The sequence below is a fragment of the Gopherus flavomarginatus genome, chromosome 14 (assembly GCF_025201925.1).
Source record: "Gopherus flavomarginatus isolate rGopFla2 chromosome 14, rGopFla2.mat.asm, whole genome shotgun sequence".
NCBI lineage: Eukaryota > Metazoa > Chordata > Testudines > Testudinidae > Gopherus > Gopherus flavomarginatus.
Window position 1 is genome coordinate 36,452,365 of NC_066630.1, and position 26,417 is coordinate 36,478,781.

Below are 26,417 nucleotides of genomic sequence, written 5' to 3' on the forward strand. Positions count from 1 at the left end.
GCTCCAAAGCACGGCTATACTACAGCTTCTCAGTGATGGGGATGTAAGAATTTAAAAAAAAAAAAAAAACAGAGATGGTTGAGCCATTTTAGCTGAAATTTTTTCAAAAAATTCAGCCTGAGGCAGATACTCAGCATGGGAAATTTTGCCTGAATGGTTAACATTTGTCAAAGTTAAAAGCAACTGAAAACAGGGTCTTATAATGGGAAGTGTCAGGCAACCTTAGCTATAGGCATCAATACCTACATTATCGATAATAAAAAAGAGAAATACATCCAGATGCCATCTGTAAGGGACTCTGCCCTCCGGAGGGAGGGAACACCTGTTAGGTTCCAGTCATTGCCCTTTATCTGTCCCTCTGTCTCCTGCATTTTTGGCAGCCTAACAAAACACCCTAGGATCTCGTTTGAAATAAAAATAGTCCACAGTCTCTGGGAGGGAGCTCAGCAGTGAACACCTTTCCTCAGAGTTAATCAGTCTGTTACTGGGCTGAGCGCCATGCAGAAAATGGATGAGATTGCTCAGAAGACGACAGGGATATTTTGTGTATTTCTGAACCAGCCACTGGGGTCCTAATGGAGACCTCTTCTAACCCTTGTCTAATTTCCATAGATTTTAAGGCCAGACGGAACCTTTATGATCATCTAGTCTGACCTCCTGCACAACACAGGGCAGACAGCCACAGCCAGTAATTTCTGCATGAAGCCCGTAATGTCTGTTGGAGCTGTGCGCTTGTGTTACTCCCTATGTGGTGTGAGGGAGAAGTTTGAATCCACAAAACCAGGTCCATGAGGCAGAGGATGGAAGATACGCTACTTGGGCAAATAACACTATATAATTGTGTATGCACATGGCTTGTTATTGCAAGGTCGTACAAGAGTGCTGCTTTGTTTACTAATTACTTGGTGTGGGGTTGCTGGGTTGGGTATACTGCTCTGCAGTTGTAGGGCTGTGGTATTGAGTTATTGTTTTAAATGCATGTTTTGAAGCATAGATTTTTTTTAAATGACATAGGTAAAGAATCACATGGACTTTGTAAATAGATCGGGGCCGGAGTGGGGCGGGGGGAAGTACTTTAGACCGTGAACCTCCCAATACAATCGGTCTATTTCAGTGGTTAAGCAGTGGGCCAGATCCTATATGAACTGGCACAGCTCCACGGTCTCACTGTGTTTCTTATGGTGAAGATCACTTTTCGTGAAGTTGATCTAGCTATTTCTCATTACCACTCTGTCTCACACACACTCTCTCGCTGTCATTCTGTGTCTCTCAGACTCAGCTGAAAGGTACCGGCATCTCATCATTGCATCAGTGTCTCAAAGGTATGGAAATGAGAGAGCAGCAGGAGCAGCTGTCTTGGGACAAGCACAGCCACCTGCTTTCAGCCAAGCCTTCATCAACCTAGTCATCCGGCAGAGTAAAGCTTCCAGACTAAAGGAGAGAGCAGATAAACCCAGGGAGGACTCGGCAGGCATGCAGGAAGCAGAGGAATGTGTGGACACGGCTGTGAAAGTCTCAGACCTGTTTGAAAGTGTCGTTAGTTCGGGTTCCACCAGGGTTATCCTTTTGTTTGGCAAACCAGGGATGGGAAAGACCATGCTGATGCATCGGCTTTGCCAGAAGTGGGCAGAAGGAGCTTTGCCTCAATTTCTGTTTACTTTTCTCTTTGAGTTTAGGCAGCTGAATCTGATCAGCAGAAAGCTGACTTTAAAGGAGCTTTTGTTTGATTTGGTCCTTCAGCCAGAAGATAGCCCTGATGCAGTATTTCAGCACCTCCTGGAGAACGCCCAGCGCATGTTGTTCATCTTTGATGGGCTGGATGAATTTGTGGGGAACATAGACCACCCAGCCTCGTCTTGTGTAAGCCCTGCCTTCCACAGGCCTATGTCCATATCTGAGCTGTTTGCCAATTTCTGCTTTGGAAGACTTCTCCCTGGGTGCACGGTGCTGGTCACCAGTCGGCCTAAGAAATTACCTGACTTTCTATTAAGCAGAGCAGATCTGCTGGCAGAAATTTGGGGATTTGACCACGAGAAAGTTGAAGAGTACGCCAGCCACTATTTCCACCAACATTCCTTCAAAGAGCAGGCCATCGCTCACCTAAAAAACAACAGCAAGCTTCTGAGCATGTGCTTGATCCCTGCCTTGTGCTGCATTGTCTGCGTCTGTTTGGAATATTTGCTGAGGAAGCGTTTGTCAAAGGTGGAGCTTCCTCAGACCATGACCCAATTTTATATCAAAATGCTCCTCATCTTTATAAGTAAACAGCAGACAGAGGGCACTGTGAGTGAAGACACGCAGCTGAATCACCACAGGACGGCCATTTTGGGTCTGTGTGACCTTGCACTGAAAGGCCTGGAAGAGAAGAAGATAGTGTTTTACGTTGATGATATCCCAGAGCATGTGAAAGAGTTTGCTTCCCTACATGGGTTGCTGACCGTCTTTGAGGTGAAGAGGAGTGACAGCCTCCCAGAGGCCGGCCATGCCTTTGTGCACTTGAGTCTTCAGGAGTTCTTTGCTGCGCTGAACTTGATGATAAATAACGCAGTCGACGGAAACTACCTGAAGAAAAAGTTCTCTTTGAAGTCAAAGTGGACTTTAAAAAATGAAGCCAGGACCGAATTCATGGAGAATTTTCACATCTTTCTCTCAGGCCTCTCATCGAAAGCGTGTAGGACGTTCCTCACCCAGTTAGCTGAACGAAATCAGGTGTGGGTGCGGGACAAGCAAGCCGCCATTTTGCAGTCATTGAAGAAGCTGGCAGCTACTAATCTAACGGGGCCCAAGATAATTGAGCTCTGCCATTGTACTTATGAAACACAAGACTTTGAATTAGCCCAACATGTCGGGAGCCAGTTAAATTTCAAGTATGAATTTAGAAACTTTAGATTGACACCTCTAGATGTTTCAGCTTTGGTTTTCATCATTAACTGTGGCCGAGATTTGACTCACTTGGATTTTGCAGGCTGTCCCATGGAATTAGATTGTTTGGAGGTTCTAGCGAGCTGTAAAAATATAGAGCATCTGAGGTAAGAAATGCATGAAAGACGTGCATTTGGATTGAGATTTTGAAGGGATTTCTATGCCCATTTACCTTTACAATGAATGGGAAATGGGTATCTAAATTACCTATCATTGGAGGGCTCAGATATCTAGCCGTGAAGTCCCAAGCATTTCACCTCTGGGTTGCTGGTTCACAGCCAGCCAGCACTGATAGTGACTGAAATTTGCTGCCTTCTGACTTTTCTCAGTCCAGTTTCTACTGGACAGGTGCCCCCATTGCTGTGGGCAGGTTCAGCAGAGAGATCAAAGACGGAGAGTGAACTACCATCTCATCGCTAAAGCTGGTACTTGACAGCTTCCATTTCTGGGGCTGGGGGAGGGGGGCAAAATAGGCATTTCAATCTCCAGTGCTGTCAATTTGATACCTTTTGTGAGTGCTAAGTTCACTTTGAAGATTGCATGCATTCCAGGGCACCGTGTGCTACTAATTTACCATAGTGTAAATGGTATATTTATCCAATAACAGCTTTAAAGCATTCGAACAAAATTCATCCCTGGTCTAACTCCATTGACTTCAGTACTTTACACGCAGGAACCATTAGGCCTTTCCGGTTCATAAGAGTCAGTTTTCCTCTGCTCACCGATATAACGTGAGTAGAAAATGTCCTTAAGTAAGGAATTACTTATCTTTATCATAGCGCTAGCAGAATGCTCCGTCATACTGTCTCCACCGTTTAGCAACAGCTGCTGCATGAAGTGTCTTAGTAACCAAGCCAATAAAGGCTTTCCCCCTTTGTGCATTTGATTATGTTGAAATGGTATTTAAAGAATTAATATGTTTAGAAATAAAAATGATGCAATAAGGTGGCTGGATCATAGATAATATTAGAAAAAAATAGAGTTCTGTTTTGTTCTATCATGTTTTAGCCCACTCTTTTATTGTTTTAGCTTTAGGAGCAGGAAATTTGGTGACGAATTTGCAGCAGCTCTTTCCAAAAGCTTACCGAAGATCAAGAGTCTGAAGAAACTAGAGTAAGCATTTAATATTAGGGTCAACCCATCTTACTTTGCTCTAGTGCCAAATAGGAACAGGGAATGGGTTCCCCTTTGGATTTTGTACCACCATCTTATGTCGTATATATTTTAAATCTTTTGCTCTGGGTGATCTTGTCTAAAATATAATCTGTTGTGTTGTTTAGTGCAACACAAAAATACATGAAAAATGGGATTGTATATGGTACCTTTTGTGCATTGCTACCAAATGCCAGGAGATAGCTGCAAAAGATTTGCATCACCTTATACTGCTGTAAAGATCCTTTATATCTATTAGAGCGGATTGAAACACTTTTTTTCTTTCATTTTTTGAACAAAAGCTTTTTGGTTTTCAGGCTTTCAAAAATCAATTTTTATTTTGAGGAAAGCAGAGACACTTTCTGCAAAAAATTGAGTTAAGTTGAAAATCCAGTTATTTCTCCAAAAAAAAAAAAAAAGCTTCTATGGAAAATTTTTGACCAACCCTAATATCTGTACAGCATAGGAAGAATGGTCTATAGAGGTAGGTGTGGTGATCTATGGGTTATTTGTCTAGGGTTGTCTGTAGGATTCTGTTGTTGAAGCTGATTGTGGTGTCCAGGAGGTTGATGCTAGTGTGGGAGTGTTCCAGAGAGAGTTTAATGGATGGGTAGTAGTTGGAGTTGTGGTGGAAATCTATAAGAGAGTTTAAGCCGTCTGTCCAGAGGATGAAAATATTATCCATATATCTCAGATGTGTCATTGATTTCATGGTGCATTTGTCTCCATGGACCTGTAGTAGTCAAATCCTTGTTACCTATTTCTTAATGAGTTATTTTAGCCCCAAGATCTGCCTAACAGTCCTAACTACCTAAAATAAAACCCCTACATTTTTGATAGACCAAGTCCAGTACAAGAAGCTTGCACACTTAGACCCGGTTGACACCTAAAACTTAGGTTGACCTAGCAACATAACTCAGAAGTGTGAAAAATTCACACCCCCAAGAGATGTAGTCAAGCTAACCTTACCCCCAGTGTAGACTCTGCTAGACTGACAGAAGAATTCTTCCATCAATCTAGCTACCTCCTCTAGAGAGGGCAGATTTATTATGTGATGAAAAAAACCCTTCCATCATCATAGCAAGCGTCTATGCTACAGAGGTCACTCTGGCCTCATTTTATGTCTGTATACACCTAGAACTTCAAAGGCAGTCTACCATTAACTATGGTAGACATGTGCAGTTCTGCAATCTTTGTTAACAACAGTAACTTGCTGAGTTTTAAACCTACTTTACAACAATCTTGGTTGGAACCTGTTCCAAAACAAAGACACATGCTGTAATTCTGTGAGAACACACACAAGCATGTATACGTCCGTCCGTACTAATTAGGTACCCAGTTTCAGGAAGCGACCAATTGACTGTTTTGGGTTGTCTCGCGTAACAGGCCGGGACTCACCACCATGATGCCTCCTGCTTGTCATTCTGGGAATTAGCTCTGTCTTTTCGCAGGGCGCCCTCCTCCAGTGGTGTCTCACCTGCGTGATTTCTGCTCCAGACCCGTGTCACTTCAAGGACCGGTGACATCCTCTTCAGGACACAGGCCTCCAGCCCCACATGCACCATTCTGTTCTCCTTCTCTTCCGGGGGAACAGCAGTCCTCTGTCCAACCACTCACCTCTGTGGCCAACTGCAGCCCAAGGTTCTAGCCAATTACCTCAGTGGCAAACTGCAGCCCTTCACTGGCCACTCCCCTCAGTGGCAAGTGGGGGCAAGGGAGACGTGGGCCTGCCCACTACTCCAGGTTCTGACCCAGGGACCCTCTAGGTGGAAGCTAAATGCTGCGTCTCCTTCAGACCCTGCCCTCCGTTTCCCTGGACCACTTCCCCGTTTCCCTAGTACCTTCTCTGCCCCCGTATCAGGGCATTAGTCTTTCAGCCAGTCAGGCTGGAGCTTCTTCTGCTCCCCGACCCGGCTCAGCACTGCTCTGCCCTGGGTGCTGGCAGTTTCTTCAGCCCTTCAGGTACCCAGTCCTTTCTCCCTGGGCTTCAAAGAGGGAACTGCCCCACTGCCCTGTATGTCTCTTTATATGTGGGCCTGCTCTGCCCTGATTGGCTGCTCATTGCAGCCCCTCTCTGATTTCCTGTCTGCTGCGCAGCCTCCCCAGGGCTGCCTTTAACCCTTTCTCCACCAGTGTGGGGCAGAGGCCCCATCACATCTCCCAAAGAAAGTCTCTGTGTTACTTATCACTAGGTCTTTGCTCAGACCTCACCTTTCAGCTCAGTAATTGTCCACAGCAGGACTTGACACATGAACACAGATTGAGTGAAGGATGGATACAACTATAGTCTTTTCTCGGTGTGCTAACAGGCAACCTGAACTGCTGGAAAATAGAAAGAGACATTAAAGATGGTCTGTCTAAGATAGGTATTTGGTGCCACCAGGAGGACTCCAAGATTGCTGGCCCAGGAACTCAGTCTTCTCTCTTCCAGGTGCCTTCGGCTTTTGAGAAGTGATGTGCTGAAGGACACCAGTCGTTTTATCCTATTTCTGCTGGCTGATCCAACTCGGTTCCTCTTTTTGGAGGTTCTAGTATGTCGACTCATACTTCTTCCGAAGATTCAAAATGTCCAACCAAAAGGAGAGTCATCCTCTCTTACCATCCCATCAGGGAACAAGGCATTAGCTTTTGAGTTCTTGCAAATGAGACTAGGATTTTCCTGACTCACTGTGGAATACATCTTGTCACACCAGCTAGTGTTAAGACAAATTAGACCATAACTGTTGTACAACCATCTTGGGACACATCTTGAACACTGTCTGGTCCGGTCAGCAGCTTACCTCTGCAAGTCCCTTTCTGTGAACCCCTTTGTGGTGCGTCCTGTGGCCAATTTTGCAGTTATTGCTTGTTCAGTTTGCAGTTTCTCCATCAACATCCTGCTAGCTGCTGAAATGGTAAATTTAAAGTTCATATAATTTACATAAAGACTCTTTGTAATCTTTGGTGCTCTTTAAACTTGTTTTAACAGTCATTATACAATGCAAAGTCCCTTCAAGAACTGTTGTTCTCCAGATGGCCAGAAACTCTGTATAAATAGTCCAGGCCTGTTCTCCTTGTTTCAACAACCACGGTAGGACCTTGGTATGCATGACTGAGCTGACTGGTTACATTTGTGATTATTCCACTCTGGCCAAGTGTCCTTATACACACACTATGTGGTTTCAGTATATCTGGCTTACTGCCTCTTTAGCACTAACTAGATAGCATAAGCCTGCTTGATTGTAAACATTCGCCTTACTCCTTCTCTTGATCATGTAAACTAAAAGAAATCAGTATGAATGCCATTTCGTTCTTTCCTGACAGGATTGCACAGCAGGCAAACCCTGGCACTAGAGTTTACAATGAGTATTACAGTTGACTTCCCTTTTACACATTTTAATTATATTATTAGATTCCATCAAGTTCCCCATTTTTTATGACTGGGCTCTCAGCAACATCTCCCCAGTTACTTTCTTCAGGATCCCTTTTAGTAGCTCTGTCATTCTTTCCCTTACATCCCTGAGCTGAGATCTGGGCTACCATCCGAATCTGAGAGGAGAAACTACATGCCAGGCAGATTTTATTTCAAGTTTATTTAGACTTAATGAAGTAGAACCCCAGCAAGGGAATTTGATTTTTACGTTTTGGACTGTGTGAAGTTCTTAAGGGGCCCTGTGAGAAAGGAAACTGAGGCAGGGCGCTGCAGAGCCATGCTTTACCTGCAAGGGGCATTGGGGTAGCACCTGGATCAGGACCCCATTGTGCTAGAGTTTTAGCTGAGTGGACGGAGAGGAAGGATGAGATCTTAAGAGATGTTATGCAGGAAGAAGTGGTGAGATTTAGGCTGTGTCTACACTACCACTTATGTCGGCAAAACTTATGTTGCTCGGGGATGTGAATATTCCGCCCCCCTGAGGGACTTAAGTGACACTGGCATAAGCCTCTGCTGCTCATGGGGCTGTTTTTTCTAAGTTGATGGAGCTTTCTCCCATCGACATAGAATGTCTTCACCACACGTGCTGCAGCAGCGCAGTGGTACTGGCATTGGCAGTGCGTGACACCTTCATGCGGGGAGGCTGTGTGCGCTCAGACGGTGGCCCCACCTTGAGACCTGCCCCTGCTCAGCCTCCTCTCCTGGAAGCTCTGCCAATGCTCCATCCCAGCCCTCCGAGTCCCCCTCCATGAGTCCCCCCCCCCCGCCATTTGCCTCTTTGCCTCATCCACGAGGCCCACCCCCTGCCTGCCACTTGTTCCTCTTTTCTCCTGCCCCTGGCCCCCCTGCCTGCTGCTTTGCTGCCTCACTCAGGTCCCCCTCACCTGCCTGCCAGTCAACAGCTCCCATGCATGCGCCTCTTCGCACCCTCCCCCAGCCCCACCCACCCGTCAGGCAGCCAGCTGCTCGTGCATGACTCTTCACCTTCTGCCATGAGGCTCCCATGCAGGTGGAGTGGGGACAGGAAGAAGACGAGCGAGACCAGGGCCTCGGGGCAGAGTGTGGGTGGGGCCACAGCCAAGGTGCTGACCCTTTCGGCGGCAGCACGCTCCAAAGGTGGCAGGCAGGCTCTTTGGGGCAGCTTAGACTCCCCTGGCCTCTTATACCTGCTGCCCGTGTGTACCCGTACACCCGTACCCGCTGTGCAGCTGTATGTGTAGACAGGCCTTTCGAGATGGCTGGGCATGAGGACCAGGGGAGAGGGCCAAGTCAAAGACCATGCCTAGGTTATGGGTAAAGCGACGATTTTCTCACAGATTCCGTGGCTTTCCACAACCTCCATGACTTCCAAAGCGGCTGGTTTGGCTGACTGCAGCGCTGCCTGAGCAGCTGGCTCTGGGGACTGCACAAGCAGCGACCAGTGCGGCTGGCTCCAGGGAATGCCCAAGCAGCAGTCCTGTGGGCACCCTTCGAACTGCCCGAGCAACAATGGTCCCAAGGTGGCTGGAGCAGCATCCCCAGAGGCTCCCGGAGGCCATCTGGAGAGCGGTCCCCGGGGAGCAGCATCCGGGGGCAGTCAACCCCCCAGCACTGAAGTGAGGCCCCCAAAGCAGCAGGGCCCCAGAAATCAAGATTTAGTCAGGGGTATTTTTAGTAGAAGTCATGAATAGGTCATGGGCCATGAATTTTTACTTATTGCTGGTGACCTGTCCATGACTTTTACCAAAAATGCCTGTGAGTAAATCTTAGCCTTAGTTATGGGGCTGAGTGACGCTGAGGTGCTGTCTACCATGATGGAGAAAGAAGGGAGTGGGCAGAGCTTAGGGTGGGAAAGATGAAGAGCTCCATTTTGGCTGTGTTGAGCTTTTGTTTGGAAGCAGTTTGGGGAGTATTTTCCTCTCCACTTCCTGCAGCTTTCCCCTGCATATTAAGAGACTGAAAAGAGGGGAAATGGAATGTCAGGAACTCAAATTCCTGCAAGCTGTGATGGATGGTTTGAACATTGGCCTGCTAAACCCAGAGTTGTGAGTTCAATCCTTGAGGGTGACACTTAGAGATCTAGGGCAAAATCAGTACCTGGTCCTGCTAGTGAAGGCATGGGGCTAGACTCAATGACCCTTTGGGGTCCCTTCCAGTTCTGTGAGGTAGGATGCAAAGTGATGGTGCTGGAGCCCAGTTCTTCCCTTTGTCCCTAGGGGCATAACTTCCACTGAGTGAGAGCAGAATCGGGCCACACGCCTCTGCATCTTCCTCCTGGTCACATGCTGGACGTGGAACCCAGGGACGTCCCAGACACTGTTTCTGCCACAAGTCTGGTGGATTTGTACTGATCCAACATTCTCGATTTGCTTTGTGTTTTTCAGGTTAACTGGTGGTAGTATCACTGCGCTGGGGCTAACTGGCCTGGCACAAGTCTTTCCAAACTGCCTTCAACTTGAAGAAATAAAGTAAGTGACCCGCGATATTGGGGGCGAGCGATGCTTTTAAAATCAGCTGAGAATTATTTGTGGGGGAATATTAACCAGGCAAACTGATTTGCAGCTTGCAGGACAATCGACTGAGGGACCAAGACATGGGGAAGGTGATTGAAATGCTTTCCAGAGTGGAAAAGTTAAAGATGATAGAGTAAGTAAGAGATTTAATGACTTAAGCCCATTTAAAATGTCAGCTCTGAAGAAGCAAATCATCCCATTAAAGGGTCTAGTAGTTTAGGGGCAACATCAGGTCAGGGAGCAATGCCAGCAGTCTCTGGGATCAGTCAGGTGCACAAATTTTTCACAGTGAGGTGGGCGGTCCAACTTGCAGCTCTTGGGCTGGATCTGGTCTGTGGAATGATTTTGTCCAGCCCCCAAAGGTATCTGCCCTCACCCCTAGCAGACCTGCTCTACAAAATGCTGTCCTCTGCACAGTGGGACTTTACCATTACAATACGTGCGAGGTCATGTCACACAGAGGATGCCATTTTGTAGAGCACTTATTCCTGGGTATGGCCTGTGGAGGTGCCTCAAAACTAGCGTCTGACTCACAGCCCTGAAAAGGTTGGACCACAGATCATCAAATTCCACCCAAATACCCTTACATCATGGAGCCTAATGACTTCAGTTAAACCAAAGCATTTTAGTCCTCAGGAGACTAAACTGTTGTGTGCGACTGGGGAACAGGAAAGGCCGAGACGCAGTCAATGCCTGAGGCCCCTTCCATTAATCATTAGAACAAACTACCAAAGGAAACAGTGAATTCTTCACCTCTTGAGGTCTCTAGATCAAAACTGGTTATCTTCCTAGATCTGCTTTAGCCAAACACAAACACAAGCTACTGGGCTCAAAATGGAAGTATGAATGGAGGATGAAATTTGATGGGAATAATCTAATAGTCCCTCCTGGTTTTAGTATCTAGGAAGTTATGTTCAATTAGATTTCATTAAAAAAGAAAATAATCCCCAGCCTCAAGGTTTTACTAACCCTAATGTGAATAGAAATGTTTTCTTGGAATGTGCTTGTGTATGCAAATATAAGGAGGGGAGGAAGGATTGGAATCAAACATGCCTCTGCCAGGCTGGAAAGTGGACACCCTAACACAACAGCATTGGCCTCGTAATGCACAGGAACCTTCAGTGAAACAGGTTTGCAACTGAGAAAAGAAGAGAGTGAAATTTACCAAATACACCAATCTAATTTTAGGGGCTGTTCCTTCAAACTCTTACACCTGTGTGTAACTTTACTCATGAGCAATTCCATTGATGTCAGGTGGAGTCAATTTATGCCCATGCAAAAGTGTTTGCAGGGTCAGGCTGAATGAAGTCCAAAACTTAAATAAACGGCATAAATAAAGGACATTATATTTTTTAAAAACCCTTTGAGTTTTACTAGTAACAGGTTAGATTTTTTTTAAGCATAAGATTTTTATCTTGACGGTATTCCTTTAAAGTGCTGTACTTTACATCTGTTATTTTGCTGCAGCAAACTGTGAAAAATGTATCAAACATTTTATCATAAATCCCTATGCTATTGCAGTTGCATCACCTATATTATTAATAAGTGTTTTGTTTAGCAGAAAAAGGTGAAGAACCATTTTACTATCCGATAGCTCTATCAGGTGTCCCTGATTCTGAACTCAGGGGCAGCAGCTGCATTTGAAAGAGTCCATAAAATAGAATTGAATTACGAACAGACAGAAGTGTCTGTTGGCTGAAAACAAACAGGTATAGTTTTAAATAGTCAACAAATCCATTAAATTTGTGTGTGTGTGTTGAGAAGCAGTGGTTGTGTATTAAATAAAAGAGGCTTACTATCAAACACAAACAGCTGATATTGTGATGCTCTGACTATTATCCACAGTTTAAGCCATAATGATATTTCGGTGAAGTCTGTTCTTACTTTGGCGAAGGGAGCCACTACCTGTCCAAATATTACTGAACTACATATAAGGTACTGGTAATACATGCTATGGAAATATATACTGTATTTCTCTAACTGTTGACTTTAAAAATTGCCTTCTCTTTTAAGTAGAATTGCTCCGTAATAAAGATTGGTGCAAATTGAGTTCAATTCTCTCCTCTTATTGACAAGTTGATACATGGAGTTTGATTCAGTTACATTATGCAATATGGAATTATTCAGGCATTGATTCATTTCACACATTGATTTTTCAATGTAAAATGTCTATGTAACATAATTTAAACTCTTGTTTTAAAAACATGCAATATCTACCCGGTGAGAATCCTTGTTAATGCAAATGAGTTATAAACCAGCGAAAATTACTGGAAAAGCAACATTTTGCATTGTTGTGCGCTTGCTTTGTCTTTGAACAAGGGTTTTGATATTATAATATGTCTCAGATATTGGGTAAAGTGGAGACTTAAATTACAGCTCTTACAACTAGTTTATTCTGTGGGTAATCTCTAGGAGCCAGATTCATCCCTAGTATAGCTTTAATGAAGCCCTGTTGGACACAGTTTGCTTTTGTCCAAGTTTCTCTACGCAAGACACACGTGATACTGAACTCACTGCTGACCCATCTTACAACTTATCTTGCAGAAGGGCATTTTTACTGAACACTGTTATTTTGCGCCAGGCCTCGAGCAAAGGGCCAAATTGCTGCAGTAAATTGTAGCATTTGGGATCAATCAGTGGAATGGGCTCCTGGTTTCATGAGAGTTGTAGCTAGAGAAGGAGAGCCCCAAGAAGCAGTTTGCTCAGGCTTCTGGCCAGCCTTGCTGAAAGCAATGATTCTTTTAACTAACATCCACTGCAATATTCCCTTTTGCTTCATAAGCTTAAGAGCAGCACATTTCTAAGGCTTGATTCAGCCCCACTGAATTCAGTGGGAGCTTTGCCGTCCATTTCAAGGAGAGCAGGACCAGGCTCCTATTGAGCATTTCTGCATAAGAAGTTTAATCTTTCAGGATTTAAGCTAATAGTGTGTTGTATTTTGCTTGCAGGAAGGACACCGTCATGATATATTTTTCTGGCCAGTCCAGAAGAGTCCTCAGGTGAGAAATTGATCTTGGAGTTGTGAGTATTTAAGGGAATTCTGATTCAAACAATAGTCATTTCTATCATGGACACTGGTGACTGGTAGCTCCAGAAATGACAGAAGCGGATTTACCATGATACAAACCGTGCAGTGGTACAGGGCCCCCAACGACAGGGGGGCGCCCCTAAAATGCAGGACAAATATTTGACAACCTGCCCTAGCCGGCAGCGCAGCAGGGTTCAGGCAGGCAGGCTATCTGCATGCCGTGGTGAGTGGCCCCACACCGCTCCCGGAAGTGGCCGGCTGCTGGCATGTCTCTGCATGCCCCTGGTTGGGGAGGTGGCTCTGTGTGCTGCCCTCCGGGCAGTGCATGGAGACCTGCTGTCCTCATCCCCCCAAGGGACGCGCAGAGATATGCCAGCAGCAGGGCTAAGGCAGCTCCTTGCCCACTCTGCCTCCCTCCTTCCCTCTGTGCTCCTCACGGAAGTGGCTGGCATGTCCCTGCAGCCCTTGGGGGAGGTCTCCATGCGCTTCCCCCACGCTGAGCACCAATTCTGCAGCTCCCATTGGCCAGAAACTGCACTGTGGGAGCTGTACTGCCTGAGGTAAGCGCTGCCCCCTGTCCCAGCCCAGAGCCCACACCCGCATCCAAACTCCCTCCCAGAGCCTGTACCCCGCACCCTCTTCTGCATCCCAACCTCCTGCCCCAATCAAGGTACCTCACTTTATTGTCATTTAATTCCCATTACTTATAATATATGAGGAAGATGAGAAAAAAAGAATGAAAAACGGGGAGATAAGAGAGAATGTTCTTTTTCTTGGCTGGGGGGACCCGGAAATGAAGCTATGCAGAGAACCCCACAAACTCTAATTCTGCCACTGAGAAATGTGACATAATTCCCCTGCACTCCTTGCAGTCATTTACACCTGTTAAAACGGAATGTAAAACTATTAATCCAGAATGGGAGCATTTTGCATGGGAGTAAATGACAGTAGAGGTTGCAAGGCAATTCTGAATCATGGCCATGTTGATTTTTTTGGGGGGCATAAATTGGGTACAACACTTCTTGCACCTCTTTTGGTTGCCTCTTTTCTTACCTCTGCATATGTGTGGGGACAGTATGGATTTAGCCCTAGGTAAGTAAATACCAAGCGAAATATGGGTCCTTGTTTTTCTCTTAGAGGATCAGTCTGAAAATGCCCCAGCTGGAAAGCACCTTTCATCACATGCTGTGCTACGTAGTTGAATGTTTTCATTTGCAATGAGCAGTCCTTAGCCTCCTGACTCCCATTCAGCTGCACTCGGGCAATGAAGAGGCGGCTCCAGGCATCAGTGCACCAAGTGCATGCCTGGGGCGGCAAGCCACGGGGGGCAGCCTGCCGATCACCGGGAGGGCAGCAGTCAGGCTGCCTTCGGCGGCATGCCTGGGGGAGATCCGCCGGGACGCTGAAGGCGTGGGACCGGTGGACCTCTCACAGGCATGCTACTGAATCCGCGTTACCAGCAGACCTCTCGCAGGCATGCCGCCAAAAGCAGCCTGACTGCCGCACTTGGGGAGGCAAAGTACATTGAGCCGTCCCTGCGGCAATGCTGGGCCAGAGAACTGAATCCTGGAAAGAGACTCAAGCTACATCTGCACTGCAGCTGGGGTAGACATGCCTGCACTAGCTTTGATCCTGCTAACATGCTAAAAATAGCAATGTAGCCATGATGGTGTGGGCGATGGGAAGCATGGGCTAAGTGTAAGCCTATCTGAGACCCTAGGTGTGCACTCAGAGTGGCTAGCCCATCCCACCGCCCATGTCACTGCAGCCATACTGCTGTTCGCACACTAGCTTGATCAAAGCTAGCACAAGTTCGCCTCCCCAAGCTGGGAATTATACCCCCTGCTGCTGTGTTAAATGCACCCCCCAGTGACTTCTTCCAGCAAAGTTTTATTCCTTCCCTGTGCATACTGTATCCCACAATGTAGCTGGAAAATATTCAACAGTGCAAATGTCTCGTGATAGAGTTTCAAAGGCCAGTAAATATTTTGTTTCTTTGCAGATCATCGAATTTGAGGAGAAGGGAACATAAAAAGAAAAATGCTGCTCAAATAAGAAATTTGAAGTTATGGTAAAAGAAATATACTTAAATTTCTATGGGTGAATAGAGATCTTCACATGACAGGTTCCACAGATGGGCAAAGTCAAGTCATTACAGGCAGAGGATATTACTATTTAAGAACTTTTAGAAATAGGGCTGGTTAAATGGTTAGAAATTAAAAGTATCCCAGCCTGTTCAAATGAGGGCCCCAAGTTACTGTGAGTTGGGCTCAGCAGACGTGGTTTGACAACGTTCAATTGTGATATCGCATGTTGTCATGGAGACATCCGCATCACTATCAGAGACAGGGTATCAAAGTAGGTGGACCATGGGTCTGACCTGCCATGTTCATTCCTATTAAATCCAGCATGTTCCACCAGCATTAAATTTAGGGGACAGTGTATTACAAAAATACACTGATTGGCCAGCTGATGGCAAGCTTATACTAGATCAGGGAGCCAAAACTGAAGAACGTGGCGGTAAGAGACAGAACTTTATACCAAGTATCTTTGCTGGTTCCCTGGCACAGGTGGGTCACAGCGCCACCCACTAGCAAGTTAGACGGGGTGAAGTGAGCGTATGTGTGAATCTGGGCTCCTGGGTTCTATCACCTGCTCTCAGTTGACTCCCTGAGTGACTTTGGCAAAATCATTTACCTCCCTGTTTCTCTTTTTGGGGATGATCATTCTTAGTTAAATCATAGCAGCGGAGATGCAACTGAACTATAGAATAACATTTTGCTCTCCCATAGCACTTTGCCTTTAAAGATTCCCAAGAACTTTACGAAAGGATGATGACCATTTTATAGGGAGAAAAACAACTGATCTCCTTTCTCCCACTCCTGTACCCCATCCACTGAGCCCCTTGGGCTGTCTACACTATTCCTAATGTGAATTCCCCCTGGATCGAGAGAGGGATAATTCATTGAAGGGCCCATTGGGAGTTGAAATCAGTTCCCTGTTCTGTTTGTCTTTCTGGTCATTTAATGCAATCTTTCTGTTCTTAAAAATGTATTTAAATGTCCCTGGGTTGATTGAGGCCTTCAGCTAAGAGCTTTCACACAAGGGTAAAGTAGTAGTCCTATTAATGATGATGAGACTGACCTCATTTGTAAAACACTTTGAGATCTATGGATGAAGAGTGCTTGGTATTCTGATTGTTATTAAACATTACCTGCAGGAGGGTTTATTGTTTTATTCTTCTTTGAGGACTGTTGGAGACAGAGCTGGATAAATGGTTAAAATACAAAAATCCCGGCCTGCCTAAATCAGTAACCCCAAGTTACTGTGAGCTGGGCTTAGCAGACATGGTTTTACAGTGTTGTGTTGTGATATCATGGGGAAGTTTGCATCGTGAGTCATCGTCCATGACACTAGCTCAGCAGAGCCTGCACTTGTGGCAGGAGAGGGCTAGGCGCGCATTGGGAAGCAGCCAGCCTGCTTCCCCTCACCTGCATATGGCGACATGAGATGGATTCACAGAGCACTAGGGTGATTGTGGCTGGTGTTGGCTGATAAAGGTACACAGAATAATAGATGGCATAGAGAACATAGATCAGGAATTTATGTTCACCTTCTGATATTTCAAGGACAAGGGGATATTGAGTGAAGCTGAAAGAGAGAAAATTTAGAACTGCTGAAAGGAAATACTTTTTCTCACAACTTACACATAGCCTACCGTTCCATGCCTCGGTTTGCCCATTTGTAAAACAGGAAGGGTAATGATTACCCACATCACGGGGGGAACTGTGTAACTTTGTTATATAATAGTAGTTTGAACTCACGTGGCATTTTTACTGGAAGGATCACAAAGATTTGTACAAGAGTATTCTCATTATGTAGAGAAACTGAGGCACAGAGAGGTCAAGTGACTTACCCACAGTCAAATACCTGTCAGTGGCAGAGCTAAGAATAAAACCCAAATCTCCCGATTCACAAGCTGGTAGCCAATTCCCTGGTCCCCTCTGCCTGTTTATATTAATTCAGAAGAGGACTTCTCAATGGATCTAGAGAGGAACGGATGCTAGAAGTGCCCACTGATGGTTGATATCAGCCCCTTGTTCTGTCTCTACTCAGCTCATTTAATCTCATCTTCCTGTTCCTAGAAATATGTCTAAGTTTCCATGGCTTGATTGAGATCCTCAGAGAACAGGTTCCACACAAAGGCAAAGCAGCCATCACATTAATCATTACATTCAGTAGGGCAGGGGTCGGCAACCTTTCAGAAGTGATGTGCCGAGTCTTCATTTAGTCACTCTAGTTTAAGGTTTCATGTGCCAGTAATACATTTTAATGTTTTTAGAAAGTCTCTCTCTCTAAGTCTATATTATATAACTAAACTATTGTTGCAAGTAAAGTAAATATGGTTTTTAAAATGTTTAAGAAGCTTCATTTAAAATTAAATTAAATTAAAATGCAGAGCCCCCCGGACCGGTCTCCAGGACCTGGGCGGTGTGGGTGCCACTGAAAATTAGCTCGCATGCCGCCTTCGGCACATGTGCCATAGGTTGCCTACCCCTGAGATGGGGTGACCAGATGTCCTGATTTTATAGGGGCTTTTTGTTATAGAGGCACCTATTACCCCACACCCCCAACCCAATTTTTCACACTTGCTATCTGGTCACCCTACATTCAGAGGGTTCGTTTGTTCTTTTATTATTGTTTAAGACCTATTAGAAATGGAGCTGGGTGAGTAGTTAAAATATAAAAATCCCAGGCTGTCCAAACCAGTGGCCCCCAGTTACTGTGAGCTGGGCTCAGCTGATGTGGTCTTACAACATTCCATTGTGCTGTCATGTTGTCAGGGGGAAGTTTGTATCACAATGTTGTTGTGCCGTGACACCAGCCCAGCAGGGGCTGCACTTGTGCCAGGAGAGGGCTGTGAGCACTGAGAAGCAGCCAGCCTGCTTCTCTCACCTCCATGGGATGGTGGGCTTTGGAGTCTCAGAACCCTGGGGTCATTGGGCTGGTATCAGGTGATAAAGATACACAAGATAACAGTAGAGAAGACTGATCGGGCACTTTATCTATTCAATCCATCACTGCAATATCTGAGTGTTGCTAGCAGTCACTCTCTCTTATCATCAGTGTTGTTATAATTAAGTATTTATATTCTGGCAGCCCTCAAAACCCTAATTAGGATGAGGGCCCCATGTGCTGGGCACCATAAACCTCCCTCGAAGGGACAATCCTTGCCAGGAAGCAGTCACCCTCTAGAGACCTAAACTACTGCTGTTGCGTCTGCTGGAAACAAAGATTATGTTCCAGAAAACACTTTGTTTTGATCAAAGAATCTAATCTGAGCCCTTTTAATGCTTCCTCCCTCTCAACATGGTTTTTAAACTAAACTAAACGTACTCTTTCTAAGGCCTCCTCAGGGATTCAGAAAGAAAAGTCACTTTTCTCCTAATACAAGGACACAGGCATTTAGAATGAAGTTGAAATGAAGCAAATTTAAACCTGATAAAAGTGAAGGCCTTTTCTCATAACCTACAGTTAATACTCTGTGCCTCAGTTTCCCTGTTTGTAAGATGGGAATGATAATGCTTACCTTCCTTGTAGGGAGGATGGTGCGGCTTTACTATGCACTAAAACTTTGCACTCTCATAGCACTTGTCAGTGAAGGCTCTCAGAGCTCCTTATAAAGTATTATCCTCATTTTACAACTAGAGAAACTGAGGCGCAAGAGGAGTGAAGTGGCTTGCCCAAGGTCACCCAGACCCATCACTGGCAGAGGCAGGAACAGAATCCAAATCTGACGACTCCCAGTCTGCTGCCCCATCCACTGGGGCTCTCTTCATTTATCCCAGATGTGAATTCCCCCTAAATCCCCTTAGAACTGTCTGCACTCTGATATCAGCCTTCTGCTCTGTCTGTTTGCCACTCATTTACTCTAATTTTCCTCTTCGTAGGTTACAGGATTGCAGCCTCAATTCACAACATGCACAGGAGATCGCTGCTCTTCTCAGGGGCTCCGCCCACTTCTCGGAAGTGGAGTAAGTACATCAGGAAAGATCCTGTTTCCTCTAAGGGTCCCTTCTAATGTTGATCTTGCTGCAGGTGGGACAGAAGAGGGGGAAATCATGTCAAATCACCAATTTAATGCAGGTTCCTCACCCCGGTGGGGGAAGAGGGGGCCATGTGGTTCTAGATTAGGCATACTGGGATTTTCAAAGCGATTCAGTGGGAGTTGGGAGTCTAATCCCCAACTTCTGGCATTACGGGAATGTAACCAGACACACCTCTTTTCAAACAGCATCGTTGGCCACGCTGTGCCCCAGAGGCAAAGGCATGTGCCGGGGCCCCGGGGAACAGCACTGCTCTGGAAGGCATTTACAGAGTCAGATTATCAGACCAGAAGGATCCACTGTGGTGGTCTGGTCTGACCACCTGTCTAACACAGGCCATAGGATTTCTCTGCATTAATTCCTGTTAGATCCTTGAGGAGGCATGTCCTGGGACTCTTGGCACAGAGGGCAGATATGCCTGTTGTGCTGCCCGTATGCCCCTCCAAGGCCATCCACCTCTGCTAGATAGTCTGGAGAGGCAGGGCCATGGCCACACTCTTTGCCCTTCCCCTTTGGGGGGCCAGGGAGACTAGCAGCTACTCCTCCCCCCTTTTTTTCTGCACAGCTCATGCCAGGCAAGGTCTGGCTGTACAGATTTCATTACAACTTACTTGCAATAGGAAATTCAGGGAAATCTAATGTCTCTGGTAAGGTGATTCTCCAGCCCTGCTCAGCACCACAGTTTTAGAGGGCCAGCTCTCCCATTGATTGGCTGGGATTAGGGTTCAAGGGTCAGTCTTACCCTGTGTTTTCCCCCTCCCATCAGGACTGCAGCCACCCATTGACATAGTTCTGTGACTCACATTCCCTCCCCAAGTGCTTGAATGGCAGGTTCTTGTTGGGCCTGGGGCACACACACAAGCCATGTGAAGCAGAGTGGACTCACTGAGGGGAGAGCTCCCACCTGAGGTCACTTCATGTAGGAAGCAGAGCAGGGTGAAAGTTTTTGTCCAAAACTGTTTTGCGGGGTGTAACAGGGTGATGCTCACCTCCACGGCACCTCCTGCTGGCCTCCCCGGGGATCAGCTCACCAGCCTCCAGAGCTCCTTCTGCCAGCTGGTGTCTCACCTTTCACTGGCCCCCCCATGTCCCTCCCAGACCCCAGTGCCCCTTCTCTTGGGGGCTGCCCCCTGGCAGTACCCTCACAGTATCTGGGTCTCCCCAACCAGGGGAACCTCCACCCACTATCCCTACCTCACCTCAGTATCAGGTTACTGCCAGTCATCATGTAGCCCCCATTCACTGGGGCAGACTGCAGTGTAAAAGCCACTCATCACAGGCAAGGAGGGTTTGGACCAGCTGCTGCTGCCTACCCCTGGGCTGCTCTCTGCAACCCCAATACCCTTCTCGGCCTTCAACAAGGCCTGCAGGGTTTCCAGGCCAGAGCTCCCCAGCTCCTCTGGACTTCTCCCAGCCCTGCTCCACTCTCAGTACCCTGTGAGCTCCTAAGCAGCCAGACCCTTCCCTCTCTATAGGCAGAGAGAGACCAACTCTGCTCCTGGCCCACTGCCCTCTTATAAGGGTCAGCTGGAGCCTGATTGGGACATGGCCACAGCTAAGCCTGCTTCCCCACTCAGCCTGGGAACTGCTTGCTCCCAGCCACACCCTCCCTAGGGCTGTTTTAAGCCCTATGCGGCTAGAGCTGGTGACTATCTCGCTACGGGGGGGGAAATGCAGGTTCAGCAACAGTGAAATATTTTGAGACTTCATGTTTTTTTTTGCCAAATTGTTTTGGTTAAAAAAACCCAAACCAACAATTTTTGTTTCAAAGTTTTTTCAGAACAAAACATTTTGAGTTCTTGGTTTGAAATGACTTTTTGTTTCAAAATGTCCTTTAATTTTATTTTAAAAACCCACTCAAAATGGTCAAACTGAAATGTTTCCTTGGACCCAATTTACTGAAAATTAAAAAGGAAGGAAAAAAAAATATTTTGGTTCCATCTGAAACTACTTTGTTTTAGGGTTGTTGTTTTTTTCCAGAATTGCCAGTAAACTGAAAAATCACTCTGCATAGTTCTGCTGGGGCCAGGCAGGGGAGTGGAGGAGCGTGGAGTAGGAGGATGAGATTCTGTGTTTTTTACACTGTTCAGAATGAACCACTTTAACGGGAAAATCCCTCAGTTTATCAGGTAACCAATTTGGTGATGAAGGCTGCAGAGAGCTGGCGGAGAGTCTCCCTGAAGCACATATTTCCAAGCGGTTGGAGTAAGTATTGCTGTACACCCCCTGAATTATTCTGTGATGAAGATGGTGGCTGCTGTACATAGATGCTGACAGGGTTCCACCAAGAAGCAAGCTGACACCCTTCCTAGCCCTCACATAGGAGTATGGATGGAATATTGAATCAGGAGGGAGCCAGTCAAGCCTCTTGGAGTGAGATGTACCCCCATACAGGGGAGCAGCCGAAGGCCCAGGGACCTCTGAAATCTTAAGTAGCTCACACGCTTTTAACACTGTGTTCGGAAGCGGAGTCTCATCCTTTCAGAATATAGAAGTTTAGCATCAAATGCCTTGTCCCCAAGAATACTGGCTCCAGCTGTTTTCAGCCCGACTGCTTAAAAAAATTAAGTGTTAGAATGTGCGTGGAGCAATATTCATCATGTCCCTTTAATGACTTCCTTCGTGGTCTGGTATTGCACACCCACTTTTGAATAGGTAATCATTTGCTTGTCTGGGTGTTTTCTTCTCAGTGTCAGTAACAACCAGATATCTGTGGATGGTGTTTGCTGTCTGTTGGATGCCGTGAACACCTGCTTGAATGTGGTGGAGTTTGAAGCCAGGTATGCAAAGTCAGATCAGGAAATTGTACTCAACTGATCTATCTCTAATCTGTCATCTAAAGGCACTTGTATGGCCCCCTTTAGCCTATCTAATTTATCTGTAGGTACTTGTATGGCCCTTGTGAGCACAGTATCTGAGTGCCTCACAATCTGTATTTATCCTTGCAAGCACTGAAAATATGTGGCAGGGAATATTCTTGTATTGGCAGGACATAGGCTAAATGACCATCCGCTTCTAATGTATGTAGTTCTGTGTATTCCTTCATAGCTAAAAGCAGAACAGTTTAGCAGGAATAACCCTACAGAATCAACAGCGTTTTTCAGAGTAAACTCCCAAAATCCTTAGCGGAGAATCAGATACTGTAATCAGATTTCATAAAACCCCTCTTTTGCCTCTCTCATGCTGTTGGCACCAGGGGATTTTAGAGAGAAATTTTCACTGGTTCAGCTGAACTGGCAGCAGCACTGATGGGTTCCCTCCCCAAACCACGATTACAATTCCAGACTGTAGACAAGACTCCGTGTTGTTCAGTGTAATAACTTCAACAGGACCTTTTCCTTGGTAGTGTTTCTGAGCTATTCAGTTGATATTGCATACTTTGACTCAAGTGTAGCCATGTGAGATAGCTGGTTGTCTTGGGTAATATATTAAAATAGGTAATAACTGGAGAGATACCAATCTCCTAGAATTGGAAGGGACCTCAAAAGGTCATTGAGTCCAGCCCCCTGCCTTCACTAGCAGGACCAATTTTTGCCCCAGATCGCTACGTGGTCCCCTCAAGGATTGAACTCACAACCCTGGGTTTAGCAGGCCAATGCTCAAACCACTGAGCTATCCCTCCCTCCTGACTTTGGAACTGCTGTCTAGTGGTAATAGTTTAATTGACCTTTGAAGTGATGACTAAGTCATTTTGAAAAACCCCACAATATTATCAAGAGTAAATAAAATATAAATTAGTGATAGTCAGTGAACTGAGTGTGACACTGTTTGTCATCTCTTTCTTCCACAGCCTTCATCATCAGACTGCAATCCTGAAGTTTATAGGAGATAGAGAATTTGCCTCTATCCATTCCAGGTACATCACATGGAAACAGATCCTTTGTTCTGTGTATCAGTCCCTGCTGATCACAAGTCAGAGCGTAGCTGAAATGTTAATTTCCCTCCATCTGTTCCTTACATTTTCTTGTAATTTACATGTTGGAATGAATCCAGACATATGATTTAGTTGATCACTAGGGTGCACTGTATACCCTGACAATGTTGCCCCTCTGCTGCTCAACTCACTCTAATCTTGATGCTTTCTCTTAGCATCCTACCCAGTTTAGCCACTCTCGCTCTGTTTCCTCACACCCTGATTATAATGTCTTGCATCTCGACAGCACATTTCATCCCACAGGACCCCAAGCATAGTAGACTATGCTAAAATAAAAGGTCATCAATGTAGCAATTGTTTAACACCACACAGCTGCGCTGCACGACAGGAGGGCAGGTCGAATAGTTACAAAACGTGATTCACAGATATGTTCACAAAGAGTGACACCAAGTTCAGCTTACCGTAAATTCTGGGGTCATCATATCCATAACTCACAAGTCAAGCTGGTCAGAAAATGAGGTTTATGTTTTCAGAAAGTTTGGGCAAAAAAAATTCAAAATATTTTGATTCTGAAATGCTGCCATTTGCCTCATGAGAGCTGTAGTTCAGGTGCCTTATGCTCCTGTTCTCTATAAATTGCACTCCCTGGTTGGACTACACCTCCCATGATGCACCAGGGTCTCCCTTTCTCAGTGAGGAGTTGCATGCCCATGTTGTCTCATGGAAGATGCAGTCCAAATGGGAAGCCCAGCTCCTAGAGAAAAATGGGAACAAGAAATACCTGAACTGCAACTCCCATGATGCACCACAATGGCATTTTAGAATCAAAATATTTCAGTTTTGGGGTGTCCTGTTTTTGACCAAAAAATGGAAATTTCTCCACGCAAGGCCGACATTTTTCACAAAAATCTTTGTTCTGTCAAAACCCGTATTTCTGCCCAAAACCCTGCTCACAAGTATTTTGTTAACCACTGGAAGGAAGAATTGGCTACTGCTAGACAAGTACGGGGAAATGAGCTGATCAGAGACAAGCTCTGTGAGGTAGATCATGGTGGCAAATCCATGATGGCGTTACAAACAAGGGAAAGCAATGTATATTCCCACTAATTTGTCCTGCTTTTTGCTGGCTTCTTGTGGAGGTGAGTGCTCCCTGTGGAGTGGTTACTTACGTACGACTCCTTGAGTTCTTCTCTTCACCTTGTCTTTTCAGAGGACAGTTTATGTTCAGATCTGATCATGTGTATTGTTACAGGGATATCTCTCGTAGTAAAGACCAGTCCGGTGGAGGTGAGAGCCAGAAGTCTGTGGTCTCAAGGAAAATAAGGTAGCTTGATGCCTTTCGTGACCATTCAGAGATCTTTGATGTCTGCAGCTGAGAAAACCATTTCTGATGCAAGTTCAAATGGAGAGTAGCATTGACGAGGCTGTTGAAAGGAAGAGTCACTTCTCATTGTTTATCGTTCTTATCTTTTTTGGGGTGGAGGTAAAGTCTAGGACGCACAGCGCTGGTGACCCTGTGGTTAGTAGTTGTGCAGTCCTGCAGGAGTCCACTTTGATATCTAGTTATGACGTCTCATTCACCAAATCAGCCTGTGGTTAGTATTTCAACCAGCAGGTCAGAGTGGGAACTTGATTTGCTGAGCTGGTCAGTTTCTCTTGTTCTGGGACATGGATTGCAAGAAGATCCTGGACTCAAACCCAAGTCCAGATTTAATTCAGACTATATAAACCTGTATAGGTCAGTGTGTGTTCATATCTCTTGCAGGCTGTCAAGAGGAAGGATGGGCATCTGGATATAGCTCTCATATAGGACTCATGATAGCTGGGTTTAAATCCCTGCCCTGCCACAGACTCCCTGTGTGACCTTGGCCAATCACTTAGTTTTTCTGTGCCTTGATTCCTCATCTGTAAGAGGAGGCTAAACCTCCTTCATTTATCCCACCATTTGTCTGTTTAAATGTAAAGCTCCTTGAGACAGTGAGGTCCTCTTACCATGTGTATGCACTGTTCTGAGAACAATGGGGTTCACAGAGGCAGTGTCAGTGGGGAACCTCCATGTGCTATTGTAATGCAAATAAATAATGATAAAGAACAGCCAGCCTCATCTCTTAGCAAATGATAATGCTCCGTGTCCATATAGCAGTTTTACCCATAACTTTCATATACATATTATCCCCATTTTACAGATGGAGAAACTGAGGCACAAAACAGTGACGTGACTTGATCAAGGTCACACACTTCAGAATAGCACGTCAGTCACCGGGCCCCCTGCCATATCCACTGGTCAGTGCTGGGTTGCTATGCAGGGTTGTATTCAAAGGGCTGAGTTGAAATTCAGTGTAGCTTTTGCTGTTTTAATTTAATAGTTTTCCCAAGCAGAGCTCATTTTAAATCCGATTTTGAAAGTCTCTTGTAGAACAACTCACTCTTTCAGTCAGATGCAGTTTAAACCTCTGGGTCACAGCAGCATTGCCAACTCTCATGATTTTATCGTTAGTTTCTTGAGTTTCTTAAAACCCCCAGCTCCTGGAGGTATGAAAAAGTGCATTTCTAATCCTCGTGTTTGTAGAGAAAAACTGGAAAATGTGACCTGAGTATAAACAAAAGGCTCAAACACCAGAAGGCAGTGAAAAGAATTTTTTAAAAATCTCATGATTTTTAAGCCTATCTCATAATTTGGGGTGGGGGGGTTGCTTTCTTTCTTAGGCTGACAGACAGTGGTTTTCCCACCGGAGATCTGGACAAGTTGTGCACTGTGTTGAAGCAATGTAGCAGCATATCAGAGTTCGAGTGAGTTTTCTTATTTTTCAGAGCTAAGTTGTATTTTTGCAGTTTGTTGGGATATTGTTTATAATAAATATTTTTAAATGTTGGGCCTTATATATAGGCCCTGGTTAGTTGTTCAGAGTCATAATTTTAAGGGAGAAGGGTGGTTGTCTACTCTAACCTCCTGCATAACACAGGGCAGAGAACTTCGCCTAGTAAGTTCTGCATCAAGCCTATTCACGTGTATTTGAGCTGGAACGTATCTACTAGAAAGACATCCAGTCTTGACTGAAACACTTGGAGTGACGGAAAATCCACCGTCCACCGCAAATTGTTCCATTGATTCATTTGCATGCATGCAAAATGTGCCTCTCTTTTGCACATTCACAATAGGGTGTGGTGCTCACGTATAGATCGTCAACACAGCTTACCTAGGATCTTCAGCACGAAAGCACAGATCTCTACCGTGTAAACAAAAGGAGTCATTCCATTTGTTAGCAGCAGGAGGTGGTTCTTGGTTTTGTGGTCATAGACTTGCACACATGTAGGATTTCAGAGATTCCTAGATTTAACATGACCTACTGTATAACACAGGTGAGAGATTTCACCCAGTGGTTCCTGCTTTAAACCCAGCAATGGGTGGTCAAACTGTCTTTTAGTGTCC

At 45.5% G+C, this 26,417-nt stretch overlaps 1 protein-coding gene across 9 annotated transcripts in view; it reads left to right on the forward strand.

The window, feature by feature from the left end:
* NLRC5 (NLR family CARD domain containing 5) overlaps window positions 1-26,417 on the forward strand; it is an 84,370-nt gene that overhangs the window by 17,740 nt on the left and 40,213 nt on the right. For 8 of the 9 annotated variants that reach the window (XM_050922754.1, XM_050922762.1, XM_050922761.1 and 5 more), the window contains 13 exons: window positions 1,274-3,029; window positions 3,952-4,035; window positions 9,850-9,933; window positions 10,028-10,111; window positions 11,824-11,913; window positions 12,927-12,977; window positions 15,009-15,077; window positions 18,958-19,041; window positions 21,235-21,318; window positions 21,804-21,893; window positions 22,904-22,969; window positions 24,240-24,311; window positions 25,694-25,777. In XM_050922754.1, coding sequence (XP_050778711.1) covers window positions 1,274-3,029; window positions 3,952-4,035; window positions 9,850-9,933; window positions 10,028-10,111; window positions 11,824-11,913; window positions 12,927-12,977; window positions 15,009-15,077; window positions 18,958-19,041; window positions 21,235-21,318; window positions 21,804-21,893; window positions 22,904-22,969; window positions 24,240-24,311; window positions 25,694-25,777 — 2,698 coding nt within the window. The remainder of the gene's footprint in view (window positions 1-1,273; window positions 3,030-3,951; window positions 4,036-9,849; window positions 9,934-10,027; window positions 10,112-11,823; window positions 11,914-12,926; window positions 12,978-15,008; window positions 15,078-18,957; window positions 19,042-21,234; window positions 21,319-21,803; window positions 21,894-22,903; window positions 22,970-24,239; window positions 24,312-25,693; window positions 25,778-26,417) is intronic. The other variant, XM_050922759.1, reaches the window with a different exon arrangement.